At 43.7% G+C, this 21189-nt stretch overlaps 1 protein-coding gene across 1 annotated transcript; it reads left to right on the forward strand.

Moving 5' to 3' along the window:
* Positions 1-2448: 2448 nt before the first annotated feature.
* On the forward strand, positions 2449-6746 carry LOC129846382 (transcription factor Sox-7-like). Its single transcript, XM_055914314.1, has 2 exons — positions 2449-2965; positions 4572-6746. Exons 1-2 carry the CDS (start codon positions 2734-2736, stop codon positions 5636-5638), a joined length of 1299 nt encoding a protein of 432 aa, XP_055770289.1. The 5' UTR covers positions 2449-2733; the 3' UTR covers positions 5639-6746.
* The last annotated feature ends 14443 nt before the right edge of the window (positions 6747-21189 follow it).

Raw genomic sequence — 21189 nt, forward strand, 5'->3', positions numbered from 1 at the left:
TTAGAAACACTTCATGTGAGGTAGACTATCCTTAGGTAGACTATCCTTAGAAACACTTCAGGTGAGGTAGGCTATCCTTAGAAACACCTTATGTGAGGTAGACTATCCTTAGGTAGACTATCCTTAGAAACACTTCATGTGAGGTAGACTATCCTTAGAAACACTTCATGTGAGGTAGCCTATCCTTAGAAACACTTCATGTGAGGTAGACTATCCTTAGGTAGACTATCCTTAGAAACACCTTATGTGAGGTATACTATCCTTAGAAACACTTCATGTGCGGAAGACTATCCTTAGGTATACTATCCTTAGAAACACCTTATGTGAGGTAGACTATCCTTAGGTAGACTATCCTTAGAAACACTTCATGTGAGGTAGACTATCCTTAGGTAGACTATCCTTAGGTAGACTATCCTTAGAAACACTTCATGTGAGGTAGACTATCCTTAGAAACACTTAATGTGAGGTAGACTATCCTTAGAAACACTTCATGTGAGGTAGACTATCCTTAGAAACACTTCATGTTAGGTAGACTATACTTAGAAACACTTCATGTGAGGTAGACTATCCTTAGAAACACTTCAGGTGAGGTAGACTATCCTTAGGTAGACTATCCTTAGAAACACTTCATGTGAGGTAGACTATCCTTAGAAACACTTCATGTGAGGTAGACTATCCTTAGAAACACCTCATGTGAGGTAGACTATCCTTAGGTAGACTATCCTTAGAAACACTTCATGTGAGGTAGACTATCCTTAGAAACACTTTATGTGAGGTAGACTATCCTTAGAAACACTTCATGTGAGGTAGACTATCCTTAGGTAGACTATCCTTAGAAACACTTCAGGTGAGGTAGGCTATCCTTAGAAACACCTTATGTGAGGTAGACTATCCTTAGGTAGACTATCCTTAGAAACACTTCATGTGAGGTAGACTATCCTTAGAAACACTTCATGTGAGGTAGCCTATCCTTAGAAACACTTCATGTGAGGTAGACTATCCTTAGGTAGACTATCCTTAGAAACACCTTATGTGAGGTATACTATCCTTAGAAACACTTCATGTGCGGAAGACTATCCTTAGGTATACTATCCTTAGAAACACCTTATGTGAGGTAGACTATCCTTAGGTAGACTATCCTTAGAAACACTTCATGTGAGGTAGACTATCCTTAGGTAGACTATCCTTAGGTAGACTATCCTTAGAAACACTTCATGTGAGGTAGACTATCCTTAGAAACACTTAATGTGAGGTAGACTATCCTTAGAAACACTTCATGTGAGGTAGACTATCCTTAGAAACACTTCATGTTAGGTAGACCATCCTTAGAAACACCTTATGTGAGGTAGACTATCCTTAGAAACACTTCAGGTGAGGTAGACTATCCTTAGGTAGACTATCCTTAGAAACACTTCATGTGAGGTAGACTATCCTTAGAAACACTTCATGTGAGGTAGACTATCCTTAGAAACACCTTATTTGAGGTAGACTATCCTTGAAAAAAATGCATCCTAGAAAAACATTTCCAATTGATCCGTCAACTAAAAAACATGTTCTTTGTTAGAAACAATAACACAAACATATCTAAACTAAATATAGTAATCAATCATAATGAACTATGGTGGTATTACAGTCAAAGAACAAAAAGTTAAGACATTCTATGATTTACATAAACATGAAAGGACATCTGCTTTAGGACTATCCTTAGAAACACGATGTAGAAATCAACAGACTAGGTCTACTACTTCATTAGAAACACGATGTAGAAATCAACAGACTAGGTCTACTACTTCATTAGAAACACGATGTAGAAATCAACAGACTAGGTCTACTACTTCATTAGAAACACGATGTAGAAATCAACAGACTAGGTCTACTACTTCATTAGAAACATGATGTAGAAATCAACAGACTAGGTCTACTACTTCATTAGAAACACGATGTAGAAATCAACAGACTAGGTCTACTACTTCATTAGAAGTCGTGGAAGTATTATTAACAAAAGGAAAAGGTCTTTCCTATCATTATGCATCAAGTGTCTATTGGCATGTAAGTTTTTACATTTGTCTTATCAACAGATAACGTACAATAAAATAAGAAAACATCACTTCCAACAGATAACCTACAATAAAATTATAGTTGAAAGCAGTGTCATGACATTGGGGAATATAAAGTTATATTCGATTCTATAATGGATGCCAGCTAAGAACCAATTAGGCCTATATCTTATGTTATTACTAACATTACCATCCGTTACAGTAAAAGCCGTTTCTGTTTCGCTGTACGACATGAGTAGTAAATGGAATAGTAAATGTCCCTGTCCCTTTTTTTGTTTCCTCGCAGAGTCTCAAGTTGCAATCAAGGAGGAGCTGAGAGTCCTCCGGGCTTAGTGTTGGAACTCCTCAAATATAAAGAGCTGTTTGCCTTCCAAACGCAAGGAAACGCTGAATTACAACATCACAGTAGAACAGCGACCAGACACGCGGTCCCTCTCAATAACCAACAGAGGCAACCAGTGTAACCTAGGCAACATCTCAACCAATTTAGACAGTTGGAGAATCAAACCATTTCTCTATTTTAACAAAGTTTTTTTTAATGTATTTATAGTAGGTATTTGTCACGGCACATTTCACTGTTATAGTCAAATTTAGAGAGAGAAAAGTTTTCACTGCGCCGCGGGAGCGTGAGGAGCGTGAAGCTCAACCGAACTTTTGCTGAGAGTGAGGAGAAAACATGTCCGCACTTATCAGCGTGTACTCGTCTTGGCCGGAGAGCTTTGAGTGCTCAACGGGAGATGGGGACGTGCCTGACGGACACGGCTCGCAAAGGACTCCCGCGGACAAAGCATCGGAGCCGCGCATCAGACGGCCCATGAACGCGTTCATGGTCTGGGCTAAAGATGAGAGGAAGCGCCTGGCTGTCCAAAACCCAGATCTGCACAACGCAGAGCTCAGCAAGATGCTGGGTGAGATTCACGTTTATTTTTACGGACGTATTTCATATTTTATAATTACATATTTTAATAATATTATTATTATTAGGATTATACTTCCTCTTCTTAATAGTATTATTATTATTATGCTATAGGCCTACACATGGTCTGCCAAAAGTTGATGTCAAATCAGAGCTATTAATTGCCGAAACCTGTTCAAAATTAATTGAGAAATCAAATCATAACGTTTGTTTCTGTTATGGTATTTAAAAGTACATAAAGAAAATACAATACATAAAAACATAGTTTCTTTGTATTTTTTTGTTTGGTGGGGGGGGGGGTCGATTTTGATCATCATCCATATCTCCTTAAAATGAAAACAAAAATAACTCCTCACCTGACCAAAACTTCTAGTGTCAGTTAGTTCATGAGCGGACGTCGCTAAATTCAATTAAAATGCAATCAATTCCATTGCACTTTCTCTACCAGTAGTAGTAGTTTATCAGGAGGCCTGTGGGCCACTTGCATTAGAGCATAAATCTCAGCGTGCATGCTGGCGCTCGCTAGCGCGCCGTTACGGATTATTGTATTATTTCAATACAAATTATATAGAAACTGTCAAACTATATTAGGAGGTTAAATATAAATACATGTGATAATTTGTTTACATTTAGAAAGCATAGGCCTATCCATTCCTTATATCGAATTTATGGGGGATTACTTTATAAAGCTCAGAATTAAGATTTGCATTTGATTTAAGATTAGGTTTGACCTTCGGGTATAACTGATATACCAGTAATATATTATTTCGTTAAAATGATCGTGATTCATATTAATAAATGATGATTCATATTATGTTGCTCTTTAATAAACGGCACCACGTCTTACAGTGTAAATATAAGCATATAATGCGTTCATCCAGACAACACGGCAGAGAGAGCGATATCATAGTTTATTCTTTCATTTACATATACACCTCGAAGGGGAAATTGAAACTGTTTTCCATAAAGATATGCTATTGTTTGTCCATTCTTACAACGAAGATTACGCATTCAACGAAGCCATCATGTGGAAATGGGGGACTTATAAAAGTGATGGCATTGCAACCTTTGGTAGTTTTAATCCTCGCTAGATATTCATTCATTATTTCAATGATATTTGGCAGTTGCTTGTCATTTTGAATGTAATAAATATGTAATCATAAGTAATGTCAACGCAACACTTTGTAACATTTTAATATTGTGCGCTATTGCTCTATATATCCTTAAAAACGAATATTCCACGGAACACAAGCAAGAAAATAAGTGTTTCTTTATTGATAAAATATATATTTTTTAAAAGGTAGAAACTCCAGCACACTGGTGATCTAAAGACATAATACACATACAACATTATACGTTTTTTATTATGGACGATAAACTGATATTCTGTTTCTTTGTATCCCACACCAATGTTTCAGTCAACTAATACAATATAATAATATGATAAAAAATATAATAATAATAACAACATAAGTACTGTTACATTGTTTTTCCTCCATAAACTATTTCTGTATACGGCCTTACAAAAAAAGTTAACGAGAAATAAATGATTATAGTGGACAATTAAACTAGTCCTGTTTCTTGTTCTTTCTCCCCAGGCAAGTCGTGGAAGGCCCTGACCCCTCTTCAGAAACGTCCCTACGTGGAGGAGGCCGAGAGGCTGCGCGTGCAGCACATGCAGGACTACCCCAACTACAAGTATCGCCCTCGTCGCAAGAAGCAGCTGAAGCGCATCTGTAAGCGTGTGGACCCCGGGTTCCTACTGAGCAGCCTGGGGGGGCCGGATCAGAATGCCCTAACTGACTCCCGGAGCCTCTGTCTCCCTCTGGGTTTGGATAAAGAAGGGGATGGTGGGTTTTCATCACGCTCTTCCCTCAGCCCGGTTAGATCCTTAAGAGATGTACCGTCCAGCAGCACCTACCCCTACGGCCTCCCTACCCCGCCTGAGATGTCCCCTCTGGATACGGCCTTGGACCACGACTACCCCTCCTACTACCCCTCCTCTTCTTCCTCCTCTTCATCCGTCTCAGAGGAGCGCCACCAGCACCAGCGTCAGGGTCAGGCCCCCGGAGGTGGAGGTGGTGGTGGAGGTCACATGGGCCTGAGTCCTCCGCCTTACCACCCTGACTACACCCAGACACAGACTCCCATCCACTGTGGCTCCCACTCCCACCTAGCCCACCTCTCCCACATGTCCCAGGCTCAGTCCGGAGGCCTCATCCCTGGGCATCCTCTGTCCTACTACAGCCCATCCTCATGGTCCTCCCAGCTCCAGGTCCACCCAGGCCTCCAGCCCCACCATCACTCCCACTTGGGGCACCACTCCCCGGGTCACCACCACCAGCACCACCTGGGTCAGCTCTCTCCTCCTCCAGAGCAGAACCATGACCAGAACCGCGGTCAACTGGAGACACTGGACCAGCTGAGTCAGGTAGAGCTTCTAGGGGAGGTCGACCGTGATGAGTTCGACCAGTACCTGAATTCGACCGCGGCAGGTGCGGCGGCAGCGGGGATAGGGGTATTCCACTCTGAACACGGCGGAGGAATGACTGTGACGGGTCACATTCAGGTGACGTCTGGGAGCAGCGTTGTCGCGGAAACCAGCCTGATCTCCGTGTTAGCGGACGCCACGGCAGCGTACTACAACAACTACGGCGTCTCTTAGACGGGGTCGTCGAGTTACCTGGTCACCGTGGCGACACCGACAGCTCCCGTCATCACACCTGGAGACTGACCTGGGCGCCATAATGTGTCACGCGTCTCAGAGTAGGACTGTTGATCTAGGATCAGGTGTCTATATCCGTGTAATCTTATTAAATTGTGATCTATAAGGAAAAAAACTTTGAGACGCTTGATACCTATGACTCCTGGTAGGCTGAAGATGGGTTGGGGGAAACCAGGACCAATCATATAGCAAGATGATTGTTTGGGGCCAAGGAAAGAAACAAGAGGGTATAAATGAGAGAAAGAGAGAGAGGATTGAAGGACACCTCAGGGATGCTCAAATAGATCGACTAGTTCATCGCTTCTGTCTGTCTATTTCCAGAACTGAATAGCAGCCGGTCGGTTGGCGCAGTCGTTGTCCAGCTGTCTTAACGTGTTGCCAGTCGTTGTCTTAACGTGTTGCCAGTCGTTGTCTTAACGTGTTGCCAGTCGTTGTCTTAACGTGTTGCCAGTCGTTGTCTTAACGTGTTGCCAGTCGTTGTCTTAACGTGTTGCCAGTCGTTGTCTTAACGTGTTGCCAGTCGTTGTCCAGCTGTCTTAACGTGTTGCCAGTCGTTGTCCAGCTGTCTTAACGTGTTGTTGTATAGCGTGTTGTACAGATGCTGTCTTATTGAAGCACTTTGATGGTTCAACTAAATGCTTTAATTGTACTGCTGTTATTATGAATTCTTTCTGTTTGTATTATTTGTTACCCGACATTAGTTGCCGTTTTTATTTACCTCAAGTAGTGTGTATTTAGATGGTCACTTCTTATGCAGTTATCGCAGACCACATGGTTTTGGGTCGCGTCTCAAAATGGCACTCTAGTCCCTATACAGGGCACTACTTTTGACCAGGTACAACAGGGCTCTTGTCAAAACGAGTGTACTAGAAAGGAAATACAGCGTCATTTTGAGACGAAAGGAAATAGCATGAAGAAAAAATATCTTATATACTTTCTTCTTTTCAAGTACTTAATATATAATCATAATCTTTACAATGAAAATAATAATTACTGTATGCTGATTTAGGTTTGTGAATTAATTTTAAATAAAGTTCCACTTTCTATATTGACGTATATGTAACTTGGATATGCCCACACACAGACACAGACTAACACTGAGCAACTAGCAACTAACTAGGCAACTAGATTCAGCCTCGTGACAATTTTTGCAAATGGTCGGAGGGTGGGGGGGGGGGTGGGGTACACTGCAACTGTAACACAACGAAATCCAAGAAGAGATTGAATATGAAAATAACAATAACTACATTTGTCTCTTTTTTTACTATTTGGAACAGATTTAACTAAATTCCTAATGATTTGACATTCATTTTTGACCAAAAACTAAGCAAGACACAATGTTCTGGGATTAATTTTAATACAAGTGTGTCTGACTGTTGCTGACCCCTGCACTAGGGTACGTATCTACTGTCTGTTGCTGACCCCTGCACTAGGGTACGTATCTACTGTCTGTTGCTGACCCCATCTTTCTCTCCACCTCTCTCTCTCTCTCCATCTCTCTCTCCCTCCCCCTCTCCATCTCTCTCTACAACTCTCTCTCCAACTCTCTGTCTATAACTCTATCTCTCCACCACTCTCTCCATCTCTCTCTACATCTCTCTATCTCTCCACATCTCTCTCCCTCCCCCTCTCCATCTCTCTCTCCATCTCTCTCTATAACTCTATCTCTCCACATCTCTCCACCAGTCTCTCCACCAGTCTCACCTTTATTTCATTCTTCCCCTGTTCAGAGGATTGGTGTAAAACAGCCATCACCTCCCTCCATCTCAATCGCTCTGTTTTCCCATGCAGTCTTATTCTGGATACCTTTCTTTAAGCTGACTGGAACCCCCCACCCCCCATCCCCCCTCACCCTACCCCCCCACCCCCCTTCACCCTACCCCCCCTACATTATCTTGCTGATACAGCCCTTTTGTAAATAGATAAACAAATAAATCTGTGTTCTCTTCACCATTTACTATTTAACCTTTCTCATTTTCTCGTATCTCTCTCTCTTTTTTCCCCTACCTGAATTCTTCACTCTGTTTCGATAAAAGGAATTCAGGGGGCTTTTGACAAATCCTAGAGTCTGGCTCGGCCTTCCTGCATTGTGGTTTTCTGGGAGCAGTTGAGTCGTGGTCCTAGTGGGGAGGATGTGGCTGTGGAGCGGTGTTTCCTGACTGATAAGACCTGAGTCTCTCTGCATCAGGATGTTTGGGGTTGGCTGGGCTGGAGAAGTAAAGAGATGGGAACAGAGGGGAACACACGCGCGCACGCACGCACGCACGCACGCACGCACGCACGCACGCACGCACGCACGCACGCACGCACGCACGCACGCACGCACGCACGCACGCACGCACGCACGCACGCACGCACGCACGCACGCACGCACGCACGCACGCACGCACGCACGCACGCACGCACGCACGCACGCACGCACGCACGCACGCACGCACGCACGCACGCACGCACGCACACACACACACACACACACACACACACACACACACACACACACACACACACACACACACACACACACACACACACACACACACACACACACACACACACACACACAGTTTGAACCTCTGCAATGAAGTATCTTCTTCCAAGACCACAACACTTATTGGTAAGTCTCCAGTTAGGACTTTCCTTCCCGGTACATGTTTCTGATATACACTACACACCTCTACACTCCACAGTACTCTGACTAAAATAACACTACAACTACACACTCCACAGTACTCTGACTAAAATAACACTACAACTACACACTCCACAGTACTCTGACTAAAATAACACTACAACTACACACTCCACAGTACTCTGACTAAAATAACACTACACCTCTACACTCCACAGTACTCTGACTAAAATAACACTACACCTATACACTCCACAGTACTCTGACTAAATAACACTACAACTACACACTCCACAGTACTCTGACTAAAATAACACTACAACTACACACTCCACAGTACTCTGACTAAAATAACACTACAACTACACACTCCACAGTACTCTGACTAAAATAACACTACAACTACACACTCCACAGTACTCTGACTAAAATAACACTACAGCCTCTCTGTCCACAGTACTCTGACTAAAATAACACTACAACTACACACTCCACAGTACTCTGACTAAAATAACACTACAACTACACACTCCACAGTACTCTGACTAAAATAACACTACAACTACACACTCCACAGTACTCTGACTAAAATAACACTACAGCCTCTCTGTCCACAGTACTCTGACTAAAATAACACTACAACTACACACTCCACAGTACTCTGACTAAAATAACACTACAACTACACACTCCACAGTACTCTGACTAAAATAACACTACAGCCTCTCTGTCCACAGTACTCTGACTAAAATAACACTACAACTACACACTCCACAGTACTCTGACTAAAATAACACTACAACTACACACTCCACAGTACTCTGACTAAAATAACACTACAACTACACACTCCACAGTACTCTGACTAAAATAACACTACAACTACACACTCCACAGTACTCTGACTAAAATAACACTACAACTACACACTCCACAGTACTCTGACTAAAATAACACTACAACTACACACTCCACAGTACTCTGACTAAAATAACACTACAACTACACACTCCACAGTACTCTGACTAAAATAACACTACAACTACACACTCCACAGTACTCTGACTAAAATAACACTACAACTACACACTCCACAGTACTCTGACTAAAATAACACTACAACTACACACTCCACAGTACTCTGACTAAAATAACACTACAACTACACACTCCACAGTACTCTGACTACAATAACACTACAACCTCTCTGTCCACAGTACTCTGACTAAAATAACACTACAACTACACACTCCACAGTACTCTGACTAAAATAACACTACTACTACACACTCCACAGTACTCTGACTAAAATAACACTACTACTACACACTCCACAGTACTCTGACTAAAATAACACTACTACTACACACTCCACAGTACTCTGACTAAAATAACACTACAACTACACACTCCACAGTACTCTGACTAAAATAACACTACAACTACACACTCCACAGTACTCTGACTAAAATAACACTACAACTACACACTCCACAGTACTCTGACTAAAATAACACTACAACTACACACTCCACAGTACTCTGACTAAAATAACACTACAACTACACACTCCACAGTACTCTGACTAAAATAACACTACAACTACACACTCCACAGTACTCTGACTAAAATAACACTACAACTACACACTCCACAGTACTCTGACTAAAATAACACTACAACTACACACTCCACAGTACTCTGACTAAAATAACACTACAACTACACACTCCACAGTACTCTGACTAAAATAACACTACAACTACACACTCCACAGTACTCTGACTAAAATAACACTACAACTACACACTCCACAGTATTCTGACTAAAATAACACTACAACTACACACTCCACAGTACTCTGACTAAAATAACACTACAACTACACACTCCACAATACTCTGACTAAAATAACACTACAACTACACACTCCACAGTACTCTGACTAAAATAACACTACAACTACACACTCCACAATACTCTGACTAAAATAACACTACAACTACACACTCCACAGTACTCTGACTAAAATAACACTACAACTACACACTCCACAGTACTCTGACTAAAATAACACTACAACTACACACTCCACAGTACTCTGACTAAAATAACACTACAACTACACACTCCACAGTACTCTGACTAAAATAACATCCCATCCTCTCTGTCCACAGTACTCTGACTACAACAACACTACAACTTCTCGGTCCACAAAACCAAATAAAAAGCATGAGCTGACTAACACCTAACATTTTGATCTGACTGACGGAAAGTAAACTGTATAAAGGTCAAATCTGAGTGGGTAATACCATATAAACTGAGGTTATGGCTGCTTATTCAGACGAGGTAGGATTCTGTCAGGTAAGTAGGCTACATCAACTCTGATTCCTTTCCACATCAAGCTGATCTGAGATGTATTTGAGGTATTAAAAAGAATATAAGCTGAACAAACAAACCAGGTCATTTCCAAATGTCTTGTTATTACTCTCTGGTCCAGGACACAGGTCCCAGATCAGCAGTTAGGAACTAGTCTGTCAGGTAATCTGTAGTTTCTGTATAGTCGCAGGTCCCAGATCAAAGCTGAACATCAGCCGTCGTTTTGTGTTAATTTCCCAAGGATTATACACGTTGACCCGCCACTGTTCGTCCACACCCAGCCGGGTGATCTACTGCTCTCTATGGTGTGTCTTGTCCTTAAGGAAACTGTTGTCTGTTAGGTAGTCTGATCTACTTCCTGTTTCCACACTGTCTCATCACCTTCCTGGACAAACAAACCAACACGCTCCTCTTCTCCACTAAGGCTGGTTTATAGCTACCCCTTCGGACACTTACTGGATGATGTTGGTGTATGGACGGGGCCTGTTTCTGGACTGGACGAGCAGTGGCTCATGGGTCGTCGTATGCACATCCATACCCACACATGCAGTCAAGGCCGGCCCTGCCTTCTGGGGGCCCTAAGCGGTCGGTAATTCGGTCGGTAAATTCGGTTGGCCGCTATACTCATTTATCGATGTAAAGAAAAGCAGCTGACATGACAATAAAAACTGCTAGAATGTTCAGGTGAGACCCCGACTGAGTCCCCCCCACCCCCCCCCACACAATATATAATAAATAAGGGTGAGGTCTCGGCCTCCGCTGAAATACTCAGTCGATGAGAGGACAACATGAAGAGGACAAGACAACACTCAGTCGATGAGAGGACAACACTCAGTCGATGAGAGGACAACATGAAGAGGACAAGACAACACTCAGTCGATGAGAGGACAACACTCAGTCGATGAGAGGACAACATGAAGAGGACAAGACAACACTCAGTCGATGAGAGGACAACAGGAAGAGGACAAGACAACACTCAGTCGATGAGAGGACAACACTCAGTCGATGAGAGGACAACAGGAAGAGGACAACACTCAGTCGATGAGAGGACAACATGAAGAAGACAAGACAACACTCAGTCGATGAGAGGACAACATGAAGAGGACAACACTCAGTCAATGAGAGGACAACATGAAGAGGACAACACTCAGTCGATGAGAGGACAACACTCAGTCAATGAGAGGACAATATGAAGAGGACAACACTCAGTCGATTAGAGGACAACATGAAGAGGACAACACTCAGTCAATGAGAGGACAACATGAAGAGGACAACATTCAGTCGATAAGAGGACAACAGGAAGAGGACAACACTCAGTCGATGAGAGGACAACATGAAGAGGACAACACTCAGTCGATAAGAGGACAACAGGAAGAGGACAACACTCCGTCGATGAGAGGACAACAGGAAGAGGACAACACTCAGTCAATGAGAGGACAACAGGAAGAGGACAACACTCAGTCGATAAGAGGACAACAGGAAGAGGACAACACTCAGTCGATAAGAGGACAACAGGAAGAGGACAACACTCAGTCAATGAGAGGACAACATGAAGAGGACAACACTCAGTCAATGAGAGGACAACATGAAGAGGACAACACTCAGTCGATGAGAGGACAACAGGAAGAGGACAACACTCAGTCAATGAGAGGACAACATGAAGAGGACAACACTCAGTCGATGAGAGGACAACACTCAGTCGATAAGAGGACAACACTCAGTCGATGAGAGGACAACACTCAGTCGATGAGAGGACAACAGGAAGAGGACAACACTCAGTCGATGAGAGGACAACATGAAGAGGACAACACTCAGTCAATGAGAGGACAACATGAAGAGGACAACACTCAGTCGATGAGAGGACAACAGGAAGAGGACAACACTCAGTCAATGAGAGGACAACATGAAGAGGACAACACTCAGTCGATGAGAGGACAACACTCAGTCGATGAGAGGACAACAGGAAGAGGACAACACTCAGTCAATGAGAGGACAACACTCAGTCGATGAGAGGACAACAGGAAGAGGACAACACTCAGTCAATGAGAGGACAACAGGAAGAGGACAACACTCAGTCGATGAGAGGACAACATGAAGAAGACAACACTCAGTCAATGAGAGGACAACACTCAGTCGATGAGAGGACAACAGGAAGAGGACAACACTCAGTCAATGAGAGGACAACAGGAAGAGGACAACACTCAGTCGATGAGAGGACAACATGAAGAAGACAACACTCAGTCAATGAGAGGACAATATGAAGAGGACAACACTCAGTCGATGAGAGGACAACACTCAGTCGATGAGAGGACAACAGGAAGAGGACAACACTCAGTCGATGAGAGGACAACATGAAGAGGACAACACTCAGTCGATGAGAGGACAACAGGAAGAGGACAACACTCAGTCAATGAGAGGACAACACTCAGTCGATAAGAGGACAACACTCAGTCGATAAGAGGACAACACTCAGTCGATGAGAGGACAACACTCAGTCGATGAGAGGACAACAGGAAGAGGACAACACTCAGTCGATGAGAGGACAACATGAAGAGGACAACACTCAGTCGATGAGAGGACAACAGGAAGAGGACAACACTCAGTCGATGAGAGGACAACATGAAGAAGACAACACTCAGTCAATGAGAGGACAATATGAAGAGGACAACACTCAGTCGATGAGAGGACAACACTCAGTCGATGAGAGGACAATATGAAGAGGACAACACTCAGTCGATGAGAGGACAACACTCAGTCGATGAGAGGACAACACTCAGTCGATAAGAGGACAACAGGAAGTGGACAACACTCAGTCGATGAGAGGACAACAGGAAGAGGACAACACTCAGTCGATGAGAGGACAATATGAAGAGGACAACACTCAGTCGATGAGAGGACAACACTCAGTCGATGAGAGGACAACACTCAGTCGATGAGAGGACAACACTCAGTCGATAAGAGGACAACAGGAAGTGGACAACACTCAGTCGATGAGAGGACAACAGGAAGAGGACAACACTCAGTCGATGAGAGGACAACAGGAAGAGGACATCACTCAGTCGATGAGAGGACAACAGGAAGAGGACAACACTCAGTCGATGAGAGGACAACATGAAGAGGACAACACTCAGTCGATGAGAGGACAACAGGAAGAGGACAACACTCAGTCGATGAGAGGACAACACTCAGTCGATGAGAGGACAACACTCAGTCGATGAGAGGACAACAGGAAGAGGACAACAGGAAGAAGTCAGTTACCATCAAACCAGGAAATGTACAGGATCTGAGGTACATTTCACATTTCCAGTTGGAGTGTGTTTGTTACATTACAGCGGAATAATAACCAATTTGTACTTGGCATAAGCCCTCGCCAAAAACTCTGTACAGCAAAGGATTATGGTTGCAGCTATTCTCAGCCTCATTGTTGCGAGACAACAGGCACAGTGTGTAGTGGCGAGCAGGCGTGAGCAACGCGGGACGAAGAATGGACCAGACTCGGCGAGGGACGCCTGCCACGTGGCAAAGGAAGCGGAGAAGGAGAGGGGGAGGAGTGGCAGAGGCGCAGGGGAGGAGTGGGGGAGACATGAGGGAGTCCCGGGGGGAGGCGTGGGGGAGGACCGGGGGAGGAGCAGAGGAGGTGTAGGGGAGGCGCAGGGGAGGTGTGGGGGAAGACAGATGGAGACTCCTGGAAGATCTTGGGTGGATGGAGCACAGCGTTGCGATCGGAGTGGCCAGCCAGCGCCCACCCACCTGTACCTACAGCTGAATGCAGCAGCTGAACAAGGTCCCACACCTGTTCTCAACAGATACAGACAGAACAGAATGGAGGCATTAGCACAAAGAGGCAGAGTGTGTGTGTGTGTGTGTGTGTGTGTGTGTGTGTGTGTGTGTGTGTGTGTGTGTGTGTGTGTGTGTGTGTGTGTGTGTGTGTGTGTGTGTGTGTTTGTCCAGAGAAGTACGCCTGCACGGCTGTCAGTCCAGAGAAAGAAGGAATAGGTTTCCATTTACCATAAGGGCTAGCTGGTTCTGAACGCCACTCTGCCAAGCCGATGGTGCTTTCTGATGCAACGGGAGGCTGGTGTGTTTGTTCGTCCAACATGTAATTAGGACAAGACCCAGCTAGCACACAACGTTCTGAGAACCATATGTTTCTTAGAGCTTGGTGAGAGCGTGGTTGTCCTATGGTTATTATTCATTTATACAACAGGTGGGTGTAATCCTCAATGTTGATTGGTTAAAACCATATTCCAGCCAGTGTCTATTCCACAAGTTACCACCGGCTAAATGTATGACGTTAAAATGCCTATTTACTCTGTTCCATCTGACTGTGCAAAATCGTGAAATCGTGCCTCATTAGCTCATTGTTATGGACGTATCTAAATAAATGTCACTAGAAAACAGCTTAGACAAATGCAAATGCAACTACTTCATTGTTATTCTGGCTGCACTGTTTGACGTGACTGTAAGTTAGTCGTAGTTGGCTAGCTGGCTAGCTAGCAAGGGATAAGAACGTTGTCAGCCGATATTTCAATGGAACATTTAGAGCAAACAACTGGGTCACGCCCATAGATACAGCACATAAATACTGAACAACTGGGTCACGCCCATAGATACAGCACATAAATACTGAACAACTGGGTCACGCCCATAGATACAGAACAAAAACAATGAACAACTGGGTCACGTCTCTTGGCAACCGAAGCGATAGAACGAACGACCAGCCACTTGGGTAGCAACCCTAGATTTGTGTCGGAACTATATCTAGTGGAAGGATAAAATAGTATGAATAAATTCATCAAAATACACTTTTTACTGAAAATACATCAATCATTATTTGAATGTGTTGTTAACCCGTTTTATAAAAGTGATGATGCCCGAGAAGCCTTTGTTTGGAGGATATATTGGAACAGTTTGCCGGCCCTCACCAGCGCCTCGGACCTAACAACACCCGTGCCAATATATCCTACAAACACCAGCTCCTCGGACCTAACAACACCCGTACCAATATATCCTCCAAACACCAGCTCCTCGGACCTAACAACACCCGTGCTAATATATCCTACAAACACCAGCTTCTCGGGCCTAACAACACCCGTGCCAATATATCCTCCAAACACCAGCTCCTCGGGCCTAACAACACCCGTGCCAATATATCCTCCAAACACCAGCTCCTCGGGCCTAACAACACCCGTGCTAATATATCCTCCAAACACCAGCTCCTCGGGCCTAACAACACCCGTGCCAATATATCCTCCAAACACCAGCTCCTCGGGCCTAACAACACCCGTGCTAATATATCCTCCAAACACCAGCTTCTCGGACCTAAAAACACCCGTGCCAATATATCCTCCAAACACCAGCTTCTCGGACCTAAAAACACCCGTGCTAATATATCCTCCAAACACCAGCTCCTCGGGCCTAAAAACACCCGTGCTAATATATCCTCCAAACACCAGCTCCTCGGACCTAACAACACCCGTGCTAATATATCCTCCAAACACCAGCGCCTCGGGCCTAACACCCGTGCCAATATATCCTCCAAACATCAGCGCCTCGGGCCTAACACCCGTGCTAATATATCCTCCAAACATCAGCGCCTCGGGCCTAACACCCGTGCTAATATATCCTCCAAACACCAGCACCTCGGGCATTATTCCGGTCGAATTAGACCGATTTACACGTTTTCTCTCTGAAAAATGTAGTTCATTTAATCTGATTGTCATAAGGATCCATGACTTTGTCCACACAGGGCATCTGAACACACAAAATACATTTGGATTATTTTCATAACATTTTAGGTGTTTAATTTAACTTTTTTACACCTGTGATGTTCCCGGGTCAAAAATGACCTGTCATTAGATAAAAATGGGTGAGACTACAATTAGTGTATAAAATTGAGTTCAGACACATGCCCTTTTATCAGATGGACACACTTCCTCTCCCAGACCCCCACATGCATGTGTGTTTGAGCACACGCACACTGTACAAACAATAGTACGCTAGTATAAACGCCATGGGACCACGCAGCCGTCATACTGCTCAGAAAGGAGACGCGTTCTGTCTCCTAGCGATGAACGTACTTTGGTTTGAAAAGTGCAAATCAACCCCAGAACAACAACAAAGGACCTTGTGAAGATGCTGGAGGAAACAGGTACAAAAGTATCTATATCCACAGTAAAACGAGTCCTATATCGACATAACCTGAAAGGCCACGCAGCAATGAAGAAGCCACTGCTCCAAAACCGCTATAAAAAAGCCAGACTACAGTTTGCAACTGCACATGGGGACAAAGATATTGCTTTTTGGAGAAATGTCCTCTTGTCTGATGAAAAAAAATAGAACTGTTTGGCCATAATGACCATCGTTATGTTTGGAGGAAAAAGGGGGAGGCTTCCAAGCTGAAGAACACCATCCCAACCGTGAAGCACGGGGGTGGCAGCATCATGTTGTGGGGGTGCTTTGCTGCAGGGGGGAGTGGTACACTTCACAAAACAGATGGCGTCATGAGGATGGAAAATTATGTGGATATATTGAAGCAACATCTCAAGACATCAGTCAGGAAGTTAAAGCTTGGTCGCAAATGGGTCTTTCAAATGGACAATGACCCCAAGTATACTTCCACAATTGTGGTAAATGGCTTCAGGACAACAAAGTCAAGGTATTGGAGTGGCCATCACAAAGCCCTGACCTCAATCCTATTGAAAATGTGTGGCCAGAACTGAAAAGGCATGTGCGAGCAAGGAGGCCTAAAAACCTGACTCAGTTACACCAGCTCTGTCAGGAGGAATCGGGCAAAATTCACCCAACTTATTGTGTGAAGCTTGTGGAAGGCTACCCGTAACATTTGACCCAAGTTAAACAATTTAAAAACTAAGCTACCAAATACTGATTGAGTGTATGTAAACTTCTGACCCCACTGGGAATGTGATGAAAAAAAAAAAAAGCTGAAATAAATAATTCTCTCTGCTTTTATTCTGACATTTCACATTCTTAAAAATAAAATGGTGATCTTAACTGACCTAAGACAGGGGAATTTTAAATAGGATTAAATGTCAGGAATTGTGAAAAACTGAGTTTAAATGTATTTGGCTAAAGTGTATGTAAACTTCCCGACTTCAACTGTAATGTTCGGAGAACCATATGTTTATTGGAATTGCAGTAGTTCAGCATACGTTTTCTACTGCTTCCCCCACGCTTCTATTTATTAAAGTCATGTTTTCATGAAACCCACAAGAAAAGTTAAGGAACGTTCAGAGAACATTCTAAGAATGTTATTTAAAAACATATACATTCCGTTCTCATTGTCCAGCAAAACTCTCTCTATCTTTAAGTGTGTTCAGCTACTATAGGTGTAATATATATATATATATTTCCTGAGATTTCTTATAGCTCTTGGATGTAGGATATATTTTTTTTTGCCATTTATGAATGTGTTATTCTATGTGTTTCTCTGGGCTATAGTAGTAAAAGACTAATTCTATATTTATCAAATAATCTTTTCATATTTTTTTTTTAATACTCAAATTCAAAATAAGTGTTCCATAGTATGACTATCATAAAACAATTCTATATGTCAAATTATCTCGCAAAAGTTTGTAATTTCCTGTTTTACATCTGGAGGGAACGCTATCTTGTTCAGGTATGTTAATATATGTTAGTACTAGTATATGTTAGTCAGGTATGTTAGTACTAGTATGTTCAGGTGTGTTGGCTGTGCCCACTACTTGGCCACATACAGGTGTGTTGGCTGCGCCCACTACTTGGCCACATCCAGGTGTGTTGGCTGCGCCCACTACTTGGCCACATCCAGGTGTGTTGGCTGCGCCCACTACTTGGCCACATCCAGGTGTGTTGGCTGCGCCCACTACTTGGCCACATCCAGGTGTGTTGGCTGCGCCCACTACTTGGCCACATACAGGTGTAATGGCTGCGCCCACTACTTGGCCACATACAGGTGTAATGGCTGCGCCCACTACTTGGCCACGTCCAGGTGTGTTGGCTGCGCCCACTACTTGGCCACATACAGGTGTGTTGGCTGCGCCCACTACTTGGTCACATACAGGTGTGTTGGCTGCGCCCACTACTTGGCCACGTCCAGGTGTGTTGGCTGCGCCCACTACTTGGCCACATACAGGTGTGTTGGCTGTGCCCACTACTTGGTCACATACAGGTGTGTTGGCTGTGCCCACATACAGGTGTGTTGGCTGAGCCCACTACTTGGCCACATACAGGTGTGTTGGCTGCGCCCACTACTTGGCCACATACAGGTGTGTTGACTGCGCCCACTACTTGGCCACATACAGCTGTGTTGGCTGCGCCCACTACTGATCTGATCTTAACTTTCTAGGGCTGCAATCCCGTTGACGGGATCGATATGACAACAGCCAGTGAAAGTGCAGGGCGCCAAATTCAAACAGTCATCTCATAACAAAAATTCCTCAAACATACAAGTGTCTTATACCATTTTAAAGGTAATCTTGTTGTTAATCCCACCACAGTGTCCGATTTCAAAAAGGCTTTACAACGAAAGCACCACAAACGATTATGTTAGGTCACCGCCAAATCACAGAAAAACACAGCCAACAGAAGTCAGAAATAACATTATAAATATTCATTTACCTTTGATGATCTTCATCAGAATGCACTCCCAGGAATCCCAGTTCCACATTAAATGTTTGATTTGTTCAGTAATGTCCATCATTTATGTCCAAATAGCTACTTTTGTTAGCGCGTTTGGTAAACAAATCCAAAGTCACGAAGCGCGTTCAATAAAAGCAGACGAAATGTCAAAAAGTTCCGTAACAGTCAGTAGAAACATGTATTGAATCAATCTTTAGGATGTTTTTATCATAAATCTTCAATAATGTTCCAACCGGAATATTCCTTTGTCTTCAGAAGGGCGATGGAACAGAAGGGCGATGGAACAGAAGGGCGATGGAACAGAAGGGCGATGGAACAGAGCTCGCTCTCACGTGAACGCGCATGGTCAGCGCATGTTCAGCTCATGGTAGACCTTACTCAATCCCCTCTCATTCGCCCCCACTTTACAGTAGAAGCATCAGGCAAGGTTCTAAAGAATGTTGACATCTAGTGGAAGCCTTAGGAAGTGCATCATGACCCATATTCCACTGTGTATTTGATAGGCGATGAGTTTAAAAACCTACAAACCTCAGATTTCCCACTTCCTGGTTGGATTTTCTCTCAGGTTTTTGCCTGCCATATGAGTGCCACAAATAAAAAGCAGTGTTTGTATGATTAATGCCTAAGCAGATGAATGCCCATGTGTCAGTGCTTGGAGTCCAAAAAAAAACAAACCTCCTAGGAAACCTTTCAACAAACCAGAGTAAAAAATTATCAGAACCTCCCTGGAACCATAGTAAAACGTCCTCAGAACCATAGTAAAACGTCCTCAGAACCTCCCTGGAACCATAGTAAAACGTTCTCAGAACCTCCCTGGAACCATAGTAAAACGTTCTCAGAACCTCCCTGGAACCATAGTAAAACGTTCTCAGAACCTCCCTGGAACCATAGTAAAACGTCCCCAGAACCATAGTAAAACGTCCTCAGAACCATAGTAAAACGTCCTCAGAACCATAGTAAAACGTCCTCAGAACCTCCCTGGAACCATAGTAAAACGTCCTCAGAACCTCCCTGGAACCATAGTAAAACGTTCTCAGAACCTCCCTGGAACCATAGTAAAACGTTCTCAGAACCTCCCTGGAACCATAGTAAAATGTTCTCAGAACCTCACTGGAACCAGAGTAAAACGTTCTCAGAACCACCCTGGAACATTAGTAAAACGCTCACAGAACCTACCTGTAACCAGAGTAAAAGGTTCTCAGAACTTCGCTGCAAGCATAGTAAAAGATTCTCAGAACCTCACTGGTACCATAGTAAAACGTTCTCAGAACCTCCCTGGAACCATAGTAAAACGTTCTCAGAACCTCCCTGGAACCATAGTAAAACGTTCTCAGAACCTCCCTGGAACCATAGTAAAACGTTCTCAGAACCTCCCTGGAACCATAGTAAAACGTTCTCAGAACCTCCCTGGAACCAGAGTAAAACGTTCTCAGAACCTCCCTGGAACCATAGTAAAACGTTCTCAGAACCTCCCTGGAACCATAGTAAAACGTTCTCAGAACCTCCCTGGAACCAGAGTAAAATGTGCTCAGAACCTCCCTGGAACCAGAGTAAAACGTTCTCAGAACCACCCTGGAACATTAGTAAAACGTTCACAGAACCTACCTGTAACCAGAGTAAAACGTTCTCAGAACCTCCCTGGAACCATAGTAAAACGCTCAGAACCTCGCTGCAACCATAGTAAAACGTTCTCAGAACCACCCTGCAACCATAGTAAAAGATTCTCAGAACCTTCCTGCACCTTAAAAAATGTATGTTCTCAGAACATGTGAAATTTTCTCTTCCATTCTCAGAACGTTTTAAAATGACATTCCGTTTTAGCCGTCAGGAAACCGGGCTTCCC

Source organism: Salvelinus fontinalis, unplaced genomic scaffold (genome assembly GCF_029448725.1).
Source record: "Salvelinus fontinalis isolate EN_2023a unplaced genomic scaffold, ASM2944872v1 scaffold_0515, whole genome shotgun sequence".
Taxonomy (NCBI): domain Eukaryota; kingdom Metazoa; phylum Chordata; class Actinopteri; order Salmoniformes; family Salmonidae; genus Salvelinus; species Salvelinus fontinalis.

Coding starts and splice junctions, on each gene's coding strand:
- LOC129846382 (XM_055914314.1), top strand. CDS start 2,734: ATGTCCGCACTTATCAGCGTGTACTCGTCTTGGCCGGAGAGCTTTGAG. Junction 2,966..4,571: donor AGAGCTCAGCAAGATGCTGG/GTGAGATTCACG, acceptor CTTTCTCCCCAG/GCAAGTCGTGGAAGGCCCTG.